Source organism: Fringilla coelebs, assembly GCF_963513975.1.
Source record: "Fringilla coelebs genome assembly, chromosome: 12".
Classification (NCBI taxonomy): Eukaryota; Metazoa; Chordata; class Aves; order Passeriformes; family Fringillidae; genus Fringilla; species Fringilla coelebs.
The window spans coordinates 3,688,753-3,702,558 of record NC_140038.1 but is presented as its reverse complement, the minus strand read 5'-3'; the positions used below and the strand labels follow the sequence as shown (position 1 = coordinate 3,702,558).

The following is a 13,806-nucleotide window of genomic DNA, read 5'->3' as shown; positions in this document are numbered from 1 at the left end:
ACTGTACCAAAAAAAAAGACAAAAAGGAAAAAAAGAAAAAAAAGAAAAAAAGGAAAAAAAAAAAAAAAAAAAGGCAACACAGATCAGCAGAATTACTCAGAATTAAAAAAAAAAAAAAAAAAAAAACCCAACACACTCCAAATCTACCATCACTGAAGTGACTGTTAGGATAAACAGAACTAGACTGAGTATTTTTCCTGCATTCATATGTGGAAATTATTATGGAAGTCTAAGAATAAGCAGAAAGTGGAAATGACATATTCAGTGTAGTAGATGTCTGCCAGGTACACGCTTGCACTTCTCTCAAAAAGCCAGACATTTCAGTTCAACATAGAAGGGCTTCTAAAATGGCAACCGTGGGTGGCAAATTGTTTTACACCTCAAACAGCAAGAGGTTCATGATTTGTGTACCAATAGCCAATTTTCAGAGGTACAGGAAGAACAGGCATGGCCCAAAGGGAGAGCTCTGGGCTCTTGTGCCTCCAGCAGCCTGACCCTGCACTCAGCAGCTGCAAGAGCTGCACATGGGACCCCTCTTTGGTCTGAAATTAAACAACAGCAACAGAAGAAAGACTCATGTAAAGCCCCAACCTTGCACCAGCAAAGCACTTTCCATGGATTTCACTGTGAGGAAGAAGCACTCTTTTTGAAACCTTTTCAGAGGTTTGGAGAAATGAAGTTTCCCACATTCAGCAAAAGGAAAGGGCAGTGGTTCCCACCAAAACTGGAAAATACTCACACCGTATTTGGAAGAAGCTGAAACAGGCATCAATTTGTATGTATGTGCCTTCTCCAAATGTAGCAACTTAAAGGGGTTATTTTTGGTGGACTTTTCTCTTTGTTTAAGGGTTTTACAGCACATAATCTGAGAATAGAGCCTTCCTTACTCCCAAATTACTCCCACACAACCACCCACATATGCCATGTGTTCAGAAGAGCACCAAATGTTTTGGTAATTTAACCCATTCCTCCAAACACTCTAAGCAATACATTTCTCCTTTCCCTCCCTGCCACAAATCTTTTCCTGGCCAGTCCAATTTCTTTTTGTTATGGTTATGTGAAACAACGGGGCTTCAACAGAAAGAGAAGTCCATTTCTGCATTCAATAGACTCTCAAACATGAGAAGCATCAAATCCTGAAGGGAAAGGGGAAAGGGGAAAGGGGAAAGGGGAAAGGGGAAAGGGGAAAGGGGAAAGGGGAAAGGGGAAAGGGGAAAGGGGAAAGGGGAAAGGGGAAAGGGGAAAGGGGAAAGGGGAAAGGGGAAAGGGGAAAGGGGAAAGGGGAAAGGGGAAAGGGGAAAGGGACCTGGCCGCAGAAGGAATTTTGGGAGAGGATGGTTGCCATGAGGCAGCTGCTGACATTACCTTGAGCCTCTGGAACTGCTGCTGGCCCTGCACAGGCACGGCTGGGGGTGTGGGATGCGTGTGGCTCTGCACCACCTGGCTGCCGTGGGGCTGCACGGGCGCGGGGTGGTGGTGGCCGCTGTGCACGGCGGCGATGGCCGGCCCGTGGCTGCCCGAGCTCTGCGGCACGGCCGACACCTGCCAAGGCAAACAGCGCGTCAGGCACGGCCTCGTGGAGAGAGCAGAGAGCCCCCCAGCTCCCCAGACACAGCAGAACAGTCAAGGCAGTGGGTTTGAGCTTCAACCACGACTGCTAACAACTCTGCTCGACCAACTCCAGACAACTCTCATGCCATCCTCCAAAGAGAGGAAAGCCCTCCCTGCAGACACGTGCCAAACACAGGCTGCCCCCAGCCTGCATGCTCACTGCCTGTCCAGTATGTCCCCTGCCAAAAGGAGGGTAAAAGGGAATTTTTTCATCTGGCAAGAGTCAAGGTTCTCTCCTTTCCCTACATGTCACAAGTAATAATCTGAATGAACGGAACTACATTCTTGATGATTCAGTTAGCATACTGAAAGTCAAACTGTGGCTCTCTGGCATCAGCAGGCTCAGGGGAAAACCCAGTTTGGTATTTCCCCTAGAAAACCAGGGAAAGAACAGAAAGCATGTACTTTTGAGACTTCTTCATACCATAAACCAGGAAAATTTCAATTTGGAAAATCATTTTCACAAAGCCAGTTTTCTATCCAAGCCTCTTTTAGATGGGACATACTTAAATCTTCATGGACAAAATAAGTTTTGTCTGCTGGTCCATCTAAGCTCTTTTTAGGAAGGACTGCCAGTATCAACACACCTTCTTACAAAGGGTCTGCCTGCAGCTCTTCAGCTCTGCGGCTGCCACTATTAGTGTGAATATCCTTTCTGCAGAAGCAAGGATGAAGCTGTGTGTAAAATACGGCACTAGACAGGGAGAGCAGCTCACCAGCAACACAAGTGTGGAAGATTAAACATGCCAGAAATGTGGCAGAGACAAATATCCCACAAATAGCTGTCAGTGAAAGAGTAGTGCAAGGCTATCTCCAGTGTACTCTTAAAAAGATTTTTTTTTTTCCCTGTTCCCAACTGCCAGCTCCTCCTAAAGGAGGCAAGAGAGGGAAGAGTGCCACCTAATGACTCTGGGGTAATGTTTTACAAAACATTTCAATTTTCCTGAAAGTCTTCAATCTAAATGCTGATCTAGTCTGTTAAGCTTAAGATCACCCAAGATACCATACATCTTTTACAACAGCAAACCTTTTCCTGCTGAAAAACAGAAAAACGGAGGAAAAACCCTCCACAAACCTGACTCTGTGATTCAGAGACCACGGTCTGAGAGAATCATTAGAAGAATCACCTTCAAAAAAGCCAAGTCACACCGTGCTGGTTCACTAATTAAGCTAACAAAGCAAGCACTGACAACGAGACGTACACTGTCCATTTTTTAAAGGAAACCCCGGTTACCAAAACAAAACCCAGAACTCTACGGTGCCACAACAAGGTGCTGGCTGGCCAGGGAGCTAAGGGCTGAGCACACACACCTGGTAGCTGGGAGTTACAGAGTACTGGATGCCCGTGGCCGACTGCATGGTCTCGGACACCGCCTCATAGACCGGCGGGGCCGGGGCGAGCACGCGGTGCTGGTGCGGGAAAGCCTCGGTGCTGCTGGTGATCCGTCTCTGCTGCGACGCGTACACGGGAGACTCCTGCTCATCCAATCGCCGCTTCATGCTGAACTCATGCTCGGGAAGCCCCACAAAACCTGGGGAAAGCACACTGGTTAGCACGGGGAAACGGATCCGCTGCTCCCGTCCTGCAGCGGGCACCGCGAGTTTCTGTCCATTCCGGTGCTGGGATCTTGTAAAGGGAAAGTGGAATTAAAGATTTAACTTTCAGCACAAAACATGCAAGTGTATCCCAGCACAAAAAGTACAGCCTTATTGTTGTAGTAACTTGAAAGTTAAGGATTTCTTCAGTCTCACCTAAAGGATGTTGCTAGCACACAGACGCCGAGTGATGCAGAGCTCATGAACACTTGTTTGAACACAACAGGCTGGGAAAGGAAGGATGTGTTACCTACGCATCATTTATATTGACAACACGAAAAAAAAACCTCTTGGACAGCACAGGTAGGATGAGAGCTGTGAGAGATCCTAAAGGATGTTGCTAGCACACAGACCCTGAGTGATGCAGAGCTCGTGAACGCAGTGTTTGAACACAACAGGCTGGGAAAGGAAGGATGTGTTACACAGTTTACACTGACAACAGAAAAGAACCCCTCTTGGACAGTCCAGGTAGGATGAGAGCTGTGAGAGATCCTAAAGGATGTTGCTAGCACACAGACCCTGAGTGATGCAGAGCTGGTGAACGCAGTGTTTGAACACAACAGACTGGGGGGGAAGGATGTGTTACCTACACACCATTTATACTGACAACACAAAAAACCCTCTTGGACAGTCCAGGTAGGATGACAGTTGTGTGAGATGGGGAAAAAGCAGGATGCAGAATCAGAGTTTGAAGTCGCTTACAAAGCCCCACAGCATTTAATACATGTGCATTAAACACATTTCTTGTGTAACTTTAAGGAAAGACGTGGGTATACTATACTAGGAGTATTTTGGGCAGCACATGCCACACCTGTGGTCCTGCCAGCACCCTGGTCCCACTCAGAAGCCGGATTCCTTCCTGCCTGCCAGGGAGCCCAGGTCAGCAGCTCCTTCACTTAATCCCTCTTTTTTTTTTTTTTCATTTTCTTGCCCAACCTCAAGTTGCTTTTCTGCAACTTGATTTCACTTCAAATCCAACAGGTCATTCTACCACTGTCCCACTCCAAAAGGAGCCATGAATTCCTGGCTCTGTTGGATGGAACTAGTCCCCCCAGCACTCTTCACTGCAAGCAAATTCCAGGGCTGCTTTCTGTCCATTGATAGCTATTGCCATCCTTGGGACGTTATCTGCTGTTTATCAAAAGCACAGGCAGCCTGGTAAGATGCTGGAAGGGCAGAAAACAGTGAAACCACCCTCTTCTGCTTCAGGATCTCTCCAAAGCAAGGCCTTTGCAGTTCAGTGCAGTTAAGACACACACATTGCTAAGGCAAGCACACGGATAAATGAGAGGGAACAACATTCCCCCAGAATAATGGTAACAGCCAACTGAGCCAAGCCCCATCTACCAAATCAGGACAGCTCTGCACAGCCTAAATCTGTCATGAATCAAATAACCCAAAGACTGTTAACTCATATCTCACATCAAATATGGAAACAGGAATCAGCAGGACAAAGGCAAATTTTCCTCTCCATGACATAAAGCATGGAAAGGATTTGGAAAAAAATTGTTTGGGAAGGGACCTTAGAGATCATTTCATCCCACTATCCCAGGCTCCTCCAAGCCCTGTCCAACCTGGCCTTGGACACTTCCAGGGATGGGGCAGCCTCAGCTGCTCTGGGCACCCTGTGCCAGGGCCTCCCCACCCTCAACAGGAAAAAATTTCTTCCCAGTACCCAATATAAACTCTCCCTATTAGTCCCTCCTTTCACTTGGAGAGGGGTAGGACAACAAGGAAGATTACTTAATTTATTTTTAAAGTTACTCTCCAAGTTTCACCTCTCAAGAGGTCCCCAAATCACCTGGCAGGTCACAGACAGGAAGCAGAGGAAGATTCCTTGCTCAAAGTAAAAGGGAAAAGCTCATCAGCTGCATCTTAATGGCAAGTTACAAACCCTAAGTAAGCCTGACCCCCAGCACACACTCAGCAAGCAGAGGAACACACTCCAGGAGCTCACTTCTCTAATGGTTGTCTTTTCAACCAGGTTCTGCTGATAAATGAAGAGCCAGGAAGGCTAACATGGAGCTACTCCCCTCATGGAGCTACTCCTCTCAGGCACAGATCACATTTTGCTTTGCAAAAACAGAGTTTTATGCTAATAAGGCTGGGACTAAACTGAGTAAATCTGGCCTCACCCCATCCACCCACAGCAGAGCGGAGCTGGCCAAGATTTTGCATGACAATGGCTGAGTGCATGAGTAAAGTCTGGGCAAAGCCTTGGTGGCAGCTATTTACAACCTACTCACCCACTTGGATCCCCTTCTGCTCGGAGCCCTGCTCCTTCAGCCAGCCCTGCCACTCACTGCTGACCTCCCAGGCTGCTTCTCCCCTCATCCTTGCAATACTGTCTGCAGATCCACGTGGTGTGCTGGCTGCTCAGTGTCCCACCACTCCAACACTCCACACTCACCCCTCCAGATGGACTCACCAGCCCCTGAAGCAGAGGCTGTTTGAGGGCAGAAGGTGGCTGGGAGGCTCACGTGCCCTCATGAGGATTAAAATGCCACCTCAGGCTGTCTGAGAAGACTTTTCCCTGTGAAGACACCACAATTCTTGGCCTGGGAGGCCACAGGAATCATGAGAGCACCAAGGATTCATCACCACACACACCCCATCAGTTTTTGAAGCTCCCAAATTCTTGCAGGCCAAGTGCACAATCATCTTCCAAAAATTTAGTTTGCTGTGTGGCTGATATTGAAACTTCTGTAAAGCAAAAATTAAAGCTCTTGTACCTTCATCTTCCCTCTGAATTCCCCTCACCTTCACCAACTGAGCTTGGACTCTGCTTTTATCCAAGCACTGGACCTGCTTCAGCTGTGAAATTCTGTATTATATATTGGTATATATACATAGAGAGAGAGTCAATATATAGGTAATAGTCAATAAGAGCAGTCAATCTTCCCAGATAACACCATAATAACTCCCACCAAGGGTCTGCATCCCTCTGAGTAAGAGTGTCTCCCAGCAAACCAGCCCTTAATGAAGATTGCTAATTGACAGGCTTTATTAATCCTAGCAGAGAGATGGTCTCAAAGCTCTGCTGTACCCAGACTAGAGATGGTAACTCTGCATCCACCACCACCCAAACTAGAGAGGGGAAAGCAGACCAGCACCACAATGACTGGTCTGCATCCTGCAGGAGATCTGGTGCTGAATGGTCCCCAAGTGCATTCATTTCCTCACTGAAGTCCTGCTAATCTTGACCTGGCATCTCCCACCAATCTCCTCTGTTCAAAAGCTGGAGAGATCCGTCCTGCAGAAAGTCCCTCCCCTCCTACAGCCCACCAAAAAGCTGAGGAAGGAACAATGAGATGAAACCCAGGACTAGACATATCATTTTGAACTGATTTAGCCAAAGCATGCTGCTCAAAGGGGCAATTCCACCCACTTCCACCCTCAAGAACAACTGATTTTTCCTTAATGATGGCAAAGCCCAGCTAAGGGAAAGGTATTTTGAGAATAAGCACACAACATCAAAGACTTGTACCAAGAGTTTTCCCTCCACATTACAAACAATACTATGCTTATGCATCATCTCAGAAATGCAGCACACATCTCTGGCATCCTCTCATGGACTTTGAAGTGCAGATTTAGAGAGCCCCAATTCAAACTGCAACATCTGTAACCTTAATTTGAGGGTTGAAAAGCCCTCAAAATACAGCAGGGACTGAAAGTAAGTCACAAAATTTCCTTGGTTAAAAGCATTAACAGGATGCACGTAGGAGATCTCAGCTCCACCTGAGCAGACCAAGTCAAGAATCAAATTCCGTTTCCTCAGCAGCATTTCTACCCAAACTCCCCTTTAACTCCCAAAAAGGAGCACACCTCATTCTGTCTAGGGGAGGATGAAAACTATTGGGGTTTTTTCCTGAGGTTTTTAGTTTTTAGAGGGTTTTTTTGCAGGAAAAGGGGGCTTCATGGGAACACACCTCCAGATCTTCCCACCTGTGCCACCTCCCAGCTCTGTGCCACAGGTTGGCTGCATCAGGCAGACACACACAGAGAGAGGATCTTCAGCAGGTAAAGCAAAGGAAAAATTAAGAAAAGCTATGTTGCATCTCAGTAACAACACTAGAATTATGGAATTTTACCTCACCAGCTTCACCAGAGGGTTTCCCCATCCATCTGCCCCACATGAGCTGGTGGGACAGATAAAGACAAGCGGAGCACATCCCTTTCCCTCTGGTACTGAGGAAAGCAGAGGAGTGGCAGTACTGACACAGAAGGAGAAGGAACAAAGAGGGGACAAGGCTGGATTCAGCTGCAGGAGCATTGCAGGGCTCTCCTCCTGCCTGCTCACTGCTTCATGAGAGCAACAGAGGCATGAGAGCCCAGGTGCTCTCCTCTTCCATCACAAAACCGCCTCGGGTGGCAGCTCTGCTCCCAGCATTTTACCACATAATATTCAAAAATCTCCATTATTTCTATTGCTGGCCTTCCTACCAGATAAGCAGGGTCTTCAAGCATTGGGGATCAGCTGGTAAAGTTAAAAGAAAAAGCCAAATAGAGACTAGGAGGAAAGCAAATTGGGAAGGTGCACTGCCTCAACACCTGTTGGAAACCCAGCACACTTGTGGATAAACACCACCTCGACGTCCAAGCTGTAAAAATCCACTGGAGATGATTTTGATCCCTCTGAAAAACTGCAGGGAAATTGCAGAGCTGCAGAGGATTTGTTTTAACACACGTGAGGGTTTTTTAAAAGGTTTTCTTTCGAGGGAGAGAGGACTCAAAAGTAGGGAGCAGCAAGTGTAAGTCTCCTGGAACAGTCATGGATGTCCTGCAGGATACATCCCACACAGGATTACAGAGGAGTGCACAGCAGTGCCTGCTGAAAGGAGCCAGCTCAGGTTCCAGCAGTGCTGCTAACCCAGCCACACGACTTCCAGAACATGACCCAGCTTGTTCAGCAGTCACTGCTACACTTTGTTTTTACGGTGCCACACAGCCCTGCAGCGCGGGGACAACCCCTTGGCCACGCTACAGAAAGGCACATCTAGGACCAGAGCATCATTCCAAAATTAAACAAGAAGCATCCTTAGAAAAAGGTGCTGGAAAAGCATGACCTGAAGCTTTGGGAGCAGTTGGGAGAGTTTTCTGCAGGGTGACATTGTGCCAGCACTCACCAAGAGGCAGATGGGACACAAAAAAAAACCCCACTCGTCCAGATGGGGAACAAGTTGGTGAGGCATTGATCCCTGCTTTGCCAAAAAGTGGCCCAGGTGCCAAACCCCACTGCAGACACGATCCAAAACACGCTCAACAGAGCTCGGAGCATTGTTCTGCCCTGTTTCCTAACTGCACCTACCCCATGCACAGAGAGAATGATCAAAATCCTTTTATTTAACCAAATGAAAAAAGACAAGACCCCAGCAGGGTTGGAAAAAAAGTAGCCTGGTCCCAAAAGCACAGCCCAGGCTGAAGTGACAGCTACTGCAGGGCTCTTTTCTGCTCCAGCTCCAACAGCCATAAAAGCTTTCCAACGCTGGAGAAGTCCAGAACAGCAATCTGGACAGAAAACGATTCATAAATCCTGGAAACGTAAATGATCAGCCTGCCAATTCCAACACGATGCTCCCAGCCCCACGACCCACACGTGCCAGGAGCCTGAGCAGGGGGCTCCCCCCAGCCTGGCACCCCCCTTCCCCACACTGCTCACTAAACCAGCCTGAATCAGCCAGAGTTTCCCCTAACTTGAGCAAATTAGTGCTGTTTTTTTGGATGAACGATGACGTTGCAGCATCTCAAACTAATTCATGCTGACACCATGAAGCAGAAGGTGGGAGGGATGAGGATAAGATACTTTGGGGGGAAGAAAGAACTGCTAACTTCACCACAGCAGGGGGAAAAAAAAAAAAGACCCTAAAAAGTGGTTTTCTGTCTTTGGAGATCCAGCACAGGCTGACACCAGGCTGCCAAGGCGCTCTAGGTGATGAAGGAAGTTTTACAGATGCTTTAAAATTAGCATATTGAAATAAAATGCCACTTTATTAAAATACTGCGCTATACAGTTAATCCTATATAGCAATGTTTACTTTTCCTTAAGTGTATTTTTTTTAAATGGCCAGCACAGATACAGCTGTACTGAATTAAGTTGGGCATTTCCCACTTGTTTACTGAGCCTGCACCTTTTAGCACAAGGAAAAGCAGCAAGTTAAAAGAGAAACATGAGGTGTTATGTCAGCCTTAAGCTACACTTTAACACACAGACCAGGTTTAGATTCCTCTGGACAGCGTGGGAGACTGAAAATCCACGCACAGCTGGAGATGCCTTTGATAATGAGTTTAAAATAGAGCTGACACAACTTATTTTGCCCCATTTCAGCGGTCCAAATAAACAGGTTTCTTCAGGGATGTAACTTGTACCTGAGCACACGTGCTATTCACACAAATAATGACTGTTAAAATTCAGAATGGATCTGAACCCAGGCCAGGAAAAGGCAGAAAAACCACGATTTAGTTAAGCAGACACAAAGTACAGTCAGACTTTAAAGCTAGCTGAACTCCACCAGCCTCCTGCTACCAAAAAAACCCCAACCCTGAAGTAGTTTCGAGGGATGTAAAACAGCCTGAAGAATTAAAAAAATGGATGAAATACCAATGTAAGCATCTGCCAAGTTCACAGCGCGGGAGGACGAGCAGAGGGCTGCGGCTCGCTATTAAAATCGCAGGAAAATTAAAGGGTGCACGAGGAGCTCCCGGGTTCCGGTGCCCGTGCGCGCCGCTCCAACAGGTCCTTTCGGAGAGCCGAGCTGCGGAGCGGGAGAGCCGCGAAAGCCACGGGGGAACCCCCGGCCAGCCCGGAGCCGCCGCGGGGCGCCCGTGGCGCGGGGACCGGGACGGCGGCGGGGGCACGGCCCAGCACGGCGCCTTCATGGCAACTCCGCCGGGAAGTTGGGCGGCCGCCGGCACCGGGGAGCACCGCGCCGCCCCTCCGCCTCTCGGAACGCCCCCTCCGGGCGAGCGGCGGCCCCGGCGGCGGCACCGGCGCGCGGTGCGGCCGGTACCGGGGCCGTGCAATGCGGGCGAGCGCTGCCGGGGGCGGTCCCGCCGCAGCCCGGGAGCGGCACCGGGCGGAGGGCGGGCGGAGGGGCGGGGGGAGGAGGCGGCGCCCGGCTCGCAGCGCGCCCAGCGGCCGCCGCACGCTCCGCCCGCCGCTCCCGCCATGCCGGGGCCGGGACACCCCGGCGGGGCGGGGCGGGGCGGGAGGACGCGCGGCCGCCCGCGCGGGCCGGGGCTCCCCGGGGAGCCGCGCCGCGGGCACCGACCGGCTCCCCCCCCTCCTCCAACCCCGCGCCGCCGCCGCCGCACCGGCGCCGGGCCCCGCCCCCTACGGATCGCCGGAGGGGGCCGGCCCCGGGCCCGGCGGCCTCCCGTCCCCGCCGCCCCGCTCTTCCTTACCTCGAAGCGGCTCCTGGCAGCGGCCGGGTCTCCCTCAGGGTCCGGGGGTGGCGGGCACCTCCCGGGCGGGCGGCGGGGGCGGGCTGTCCCCGGCGCAGTGAGAAGGGGGGGTCCCCGCGCCCCTCCTCCCGGAGGGGGGGGGCGGGCGGGGGCGGCGCCGGTGCCCCGGCGGGGGCGGGGGGCTCGGCGGGGGGGGTAAGATGGAGTAACCGTCTGTCGGCCGCCGCGGCGGAGCGCTGCCCGCTTCTCTGTTCCCCGGGAAATCCCGCCCCTCCTCGCGCAGGGGGGGAGCCCCGAGCGCCCGTTGGCTGAGACGCGCGCCCGTCACTATCTCGGCCAATGGGAGCGCTGGCCCCGCCCACCAGGCCCTCCCCTATTGGCCGCGGCCCCCAGGAAGGGGATGTGGAGAGGAAGGGAGGGAGGAGAGGAGGGGGGGGAGCGACCGCCGAAGAAAAATGTCCGTATAAGCAGCGCGCCCCGCCCCCGTCCCGCCTCCGCCGCCGCCCTATTGGCTGCGACACGAAAGCGCCGGCCAATTGGCGAGCGGGGCCGCGCCGCCGTCACGGCGAGAAGCCCACCCACGCGGCGAATTGGCCCCGCCCTCCACCGGCGAGGCCACGCCCCCCTCTCTGGGGAGCCCTTTTGTGGAATGTTTACATCGCGGCCGCGGCCCGCGCCAGCGGCTCTCCCCGTCATCCTCCCCCCGGCCCCGGGCGCCGGTGCCAACCGGTTCGGCGGAGGAAGGGGGGGGCTTGGCGGCGGGGCCCGGGCCCGGGGGCGGCGCGGTGGTGCCTTTTGTCCCCGACCCCTTCACTTCCGGGATGGCGGCGCCCCACGTGGGGCGGGTCGGTTACACGTGCGGGCGGGGGGCACACGCCGCACACACACACCGAGTCCCGCACACGCCCCGCACACTCGCACACGCTCACACTCACGCACGCACGCACCGAGGAGGAGGGGGGGGCCGTGGGCGGTGCGCGCCGCGGGGGGCGGCGCCCTCGGCTGCTGCGACCAATGGCGTGCCAGGAAGGGGGCGTGGCCGCCGCGGCAGTGGCCCCCTCCCTCCCCCCCCGCACACACACACTCAGTCACTCGCCTCCCCCCCCCCCCGCCCGTCGCTCGCTTCCCGCCGGCGGGATCCGGAGCGCGCGCGCGCTTCCCTCCCCTCCTACCCCCCCCCCGTCCTTTTCCCTCAGGTTCCCGCCCGCCCGCCCGGCCGGCCCTTGGGAAGCGATTCCCGTGAAGGGGGGCGAAACTGGGAAAGTGCGTGTGGGGGAAGCAGCTGTTACCTACCCTCAACGCGCAGGCGAGCAGCCCTGAATGGAGGGGGAACTCCCCCCGGGGCGGATTGGCCCCGCGGTGCCGATCGTCACGGCCGCACCGCCCACGGCGGGAGGAGGGGCGCCAGCAAGGGGAGTGTGAGGGAAAGGCCTCTCCCGGCGGCGGAGGGCGGGAGGGAGGGAGCTGGGCCAGCCGGTGGCCCCGCCGCGGCAGCCGGCCTTCCCCTCCGCTAGAACACGAGCTGGAGGTGGGGTTGATGCCTTCAATCAGCGTGTTTCTCTCCCTTTGGAAAGTTGTGGAGTGGGCTGTGGGCTCCCCAGACGGAGGCTGCAGCAGCCGGGCCTGGCCCATCGTTAGTGCTCGTCTGGGCATCTAGAGCGTGCTCGGAAAAGGGTGAAATACAAACACAGCTTCCACGCTTCTGTTAAAATGTGTGTTTCAAGCGCCTTCTCTCAAACAAGGTCCGAATCTCCTAGCTGCATTTTTATTTCTTTCCGGCTGTTCTTCCCTTTCTCAGACCCGGAGAGCGTTGCAGGCGCAGGCAGTGGGGTGGTGCCGGGACAAGCAGAGGAGCTCTCTGTAGCTGGGAGCTGCAGCTCGGTTTAACTCCTGGAAGGGCTCTCCACACAGGGTGTGAGCCTGCACGGGCTCGCTGGAGATCGAGCCTGAGCCTGGCGAACCGGCGACAAGGAAGCAGAAGGGCTGGGAAATGAAGCGCTCTGGAGCTAGGCTCTTTCCAAACTCCCAGGGCGCAAAATTACAAGCACTAAAGTAATCGTCATTAGCGAGGCGTGCACGCAGCCAAGAAAGCCAAATGAGACAGGTGGGCACAGCAATGGCAGCGCCGCTTTAGGATTACCCTGCAATGCCTTTAAATCCCCGTTTCCAAACTCCAGCGGAACTTTGGATTTCGTTCTGTGTTGTTACTTTTGCCTGTGTTACTCTTGCTGATCCCCATCTCTGGGCCACTCAAAGGGAAGGGGAGATCCTCCAGGCATCAGGCTGCTTGCACCCAGCAGCACGTTTTTCCCACCGCTCTCCAAACAATACAAAGTTTTTCTTTCCAGTAACTTTTGGCCGTCTGCGTGAAGTGACCATTTCCAGAGAAATCCTTGTTTCTAGTGCTGAGCAGGACCTGCTGGCACAGAAGGAATGGATGGAACAAAACATCATGTTGTGCAAGAGGACTGAAAATGCTGGCTTTGAGAAGAAACACAGCCCTGGAAATAGTAAGGGAGGATGAGTGTTTGGGTTGTTTTCCCATGGAAAAGGTTTACAACCTTTTCCTCCGCCTCCAGCACAGATGGGCTCTTCATCCCTCCTCAAAGGGAGCAGCATATCCGAGCTGTTCCCATTCAGAGCCAGAGTTGGTTATCTCCCTCCCTCTCCTCTGGTTGTTTCTATCAGATACCCAGCACATGAGTCTTGGAAATGTTTTGGTTTTCTGTGCCCACATCCTGTGGGATTGAGCTGGAAGGCACAACCACCTTTACCGTGTGCACAGAGCAGGCTTGGTTGGGATTTCACAGCCAGTGGAAGAGAGACATGGGCTGGGCACAGTCGTGGAGCCACGTGGGACACTTGGCATCACCTGCAGCTTTTGGATCTGGACCCAAAACTTTGCCAAAAGCCCCGCTGAGCCACAGAGAGCTACTGCTGACAGCACGGGATTAACAATAAACTGCCAACACTCCCCTCCTGCACGTGTGCTGAGAAGAAAGCCCAGCTGGGTGAAAAAGTTTGGCAGTGAGGAGGGAGGGCCCCAGGAGCCTTCCCTCAGAGGATGAGAGCTCTCTTGGAGGTGCCTGGAGGGAAATTCTGGGGCAGCCTGAGCCAGAGGAGCAGATCACACTGCCTGGGCTGATGCTGCTCCAGGAGACAGCTGGGTGGAAAATGGTACCTGGAAGGATGGGACAC

At 53.0% G+C, this 13,806-nt stretch overlaps 1 protein-coding gene across 2 annotated transcripts in view; it reads right to left on the bottom strand.

Annotated features, from left to right (window-relative positions):
• Positions 1 to 10,841, bottom strand: part of SIN3A (SIN3 transcription regulator family member A) — a 30,813-nt gene extending 19,972 nt beyond the window's left edge. Inside the window, exons 1-3 of one of the 2 annotated variants that reach the window (XM_084213493.1) lie at positions 10,609 to 10,841; positions 2,923 to 3,143; positions 1,366 to 1,542 (exon numbers count right to left, since the gene is read on the bottom strand). In XM_084213493.1, coding sequence (XP_084069619.1) covers positions 1,366 to 1,542; positions 2,923 to 3,111 — 366 coding nt within the window. In that variant the 5' untranslated portion in view covers positions 3,112 to 3,143; positions 10,609 to 10,841. Of the gene's footprint in view, positions 1 to 1,365; positions 1,543 to 2,922; positions 3,144 to 9,805; positions 9,863 to 10,608 lie in introns of those variants that run through there. The other variant, XM_084213494.1, reaches the window with a different exon arrangement.
• Between the last annotated feature and the right edge of the window lie 2,965 nt (positions 10,842 to 13,806).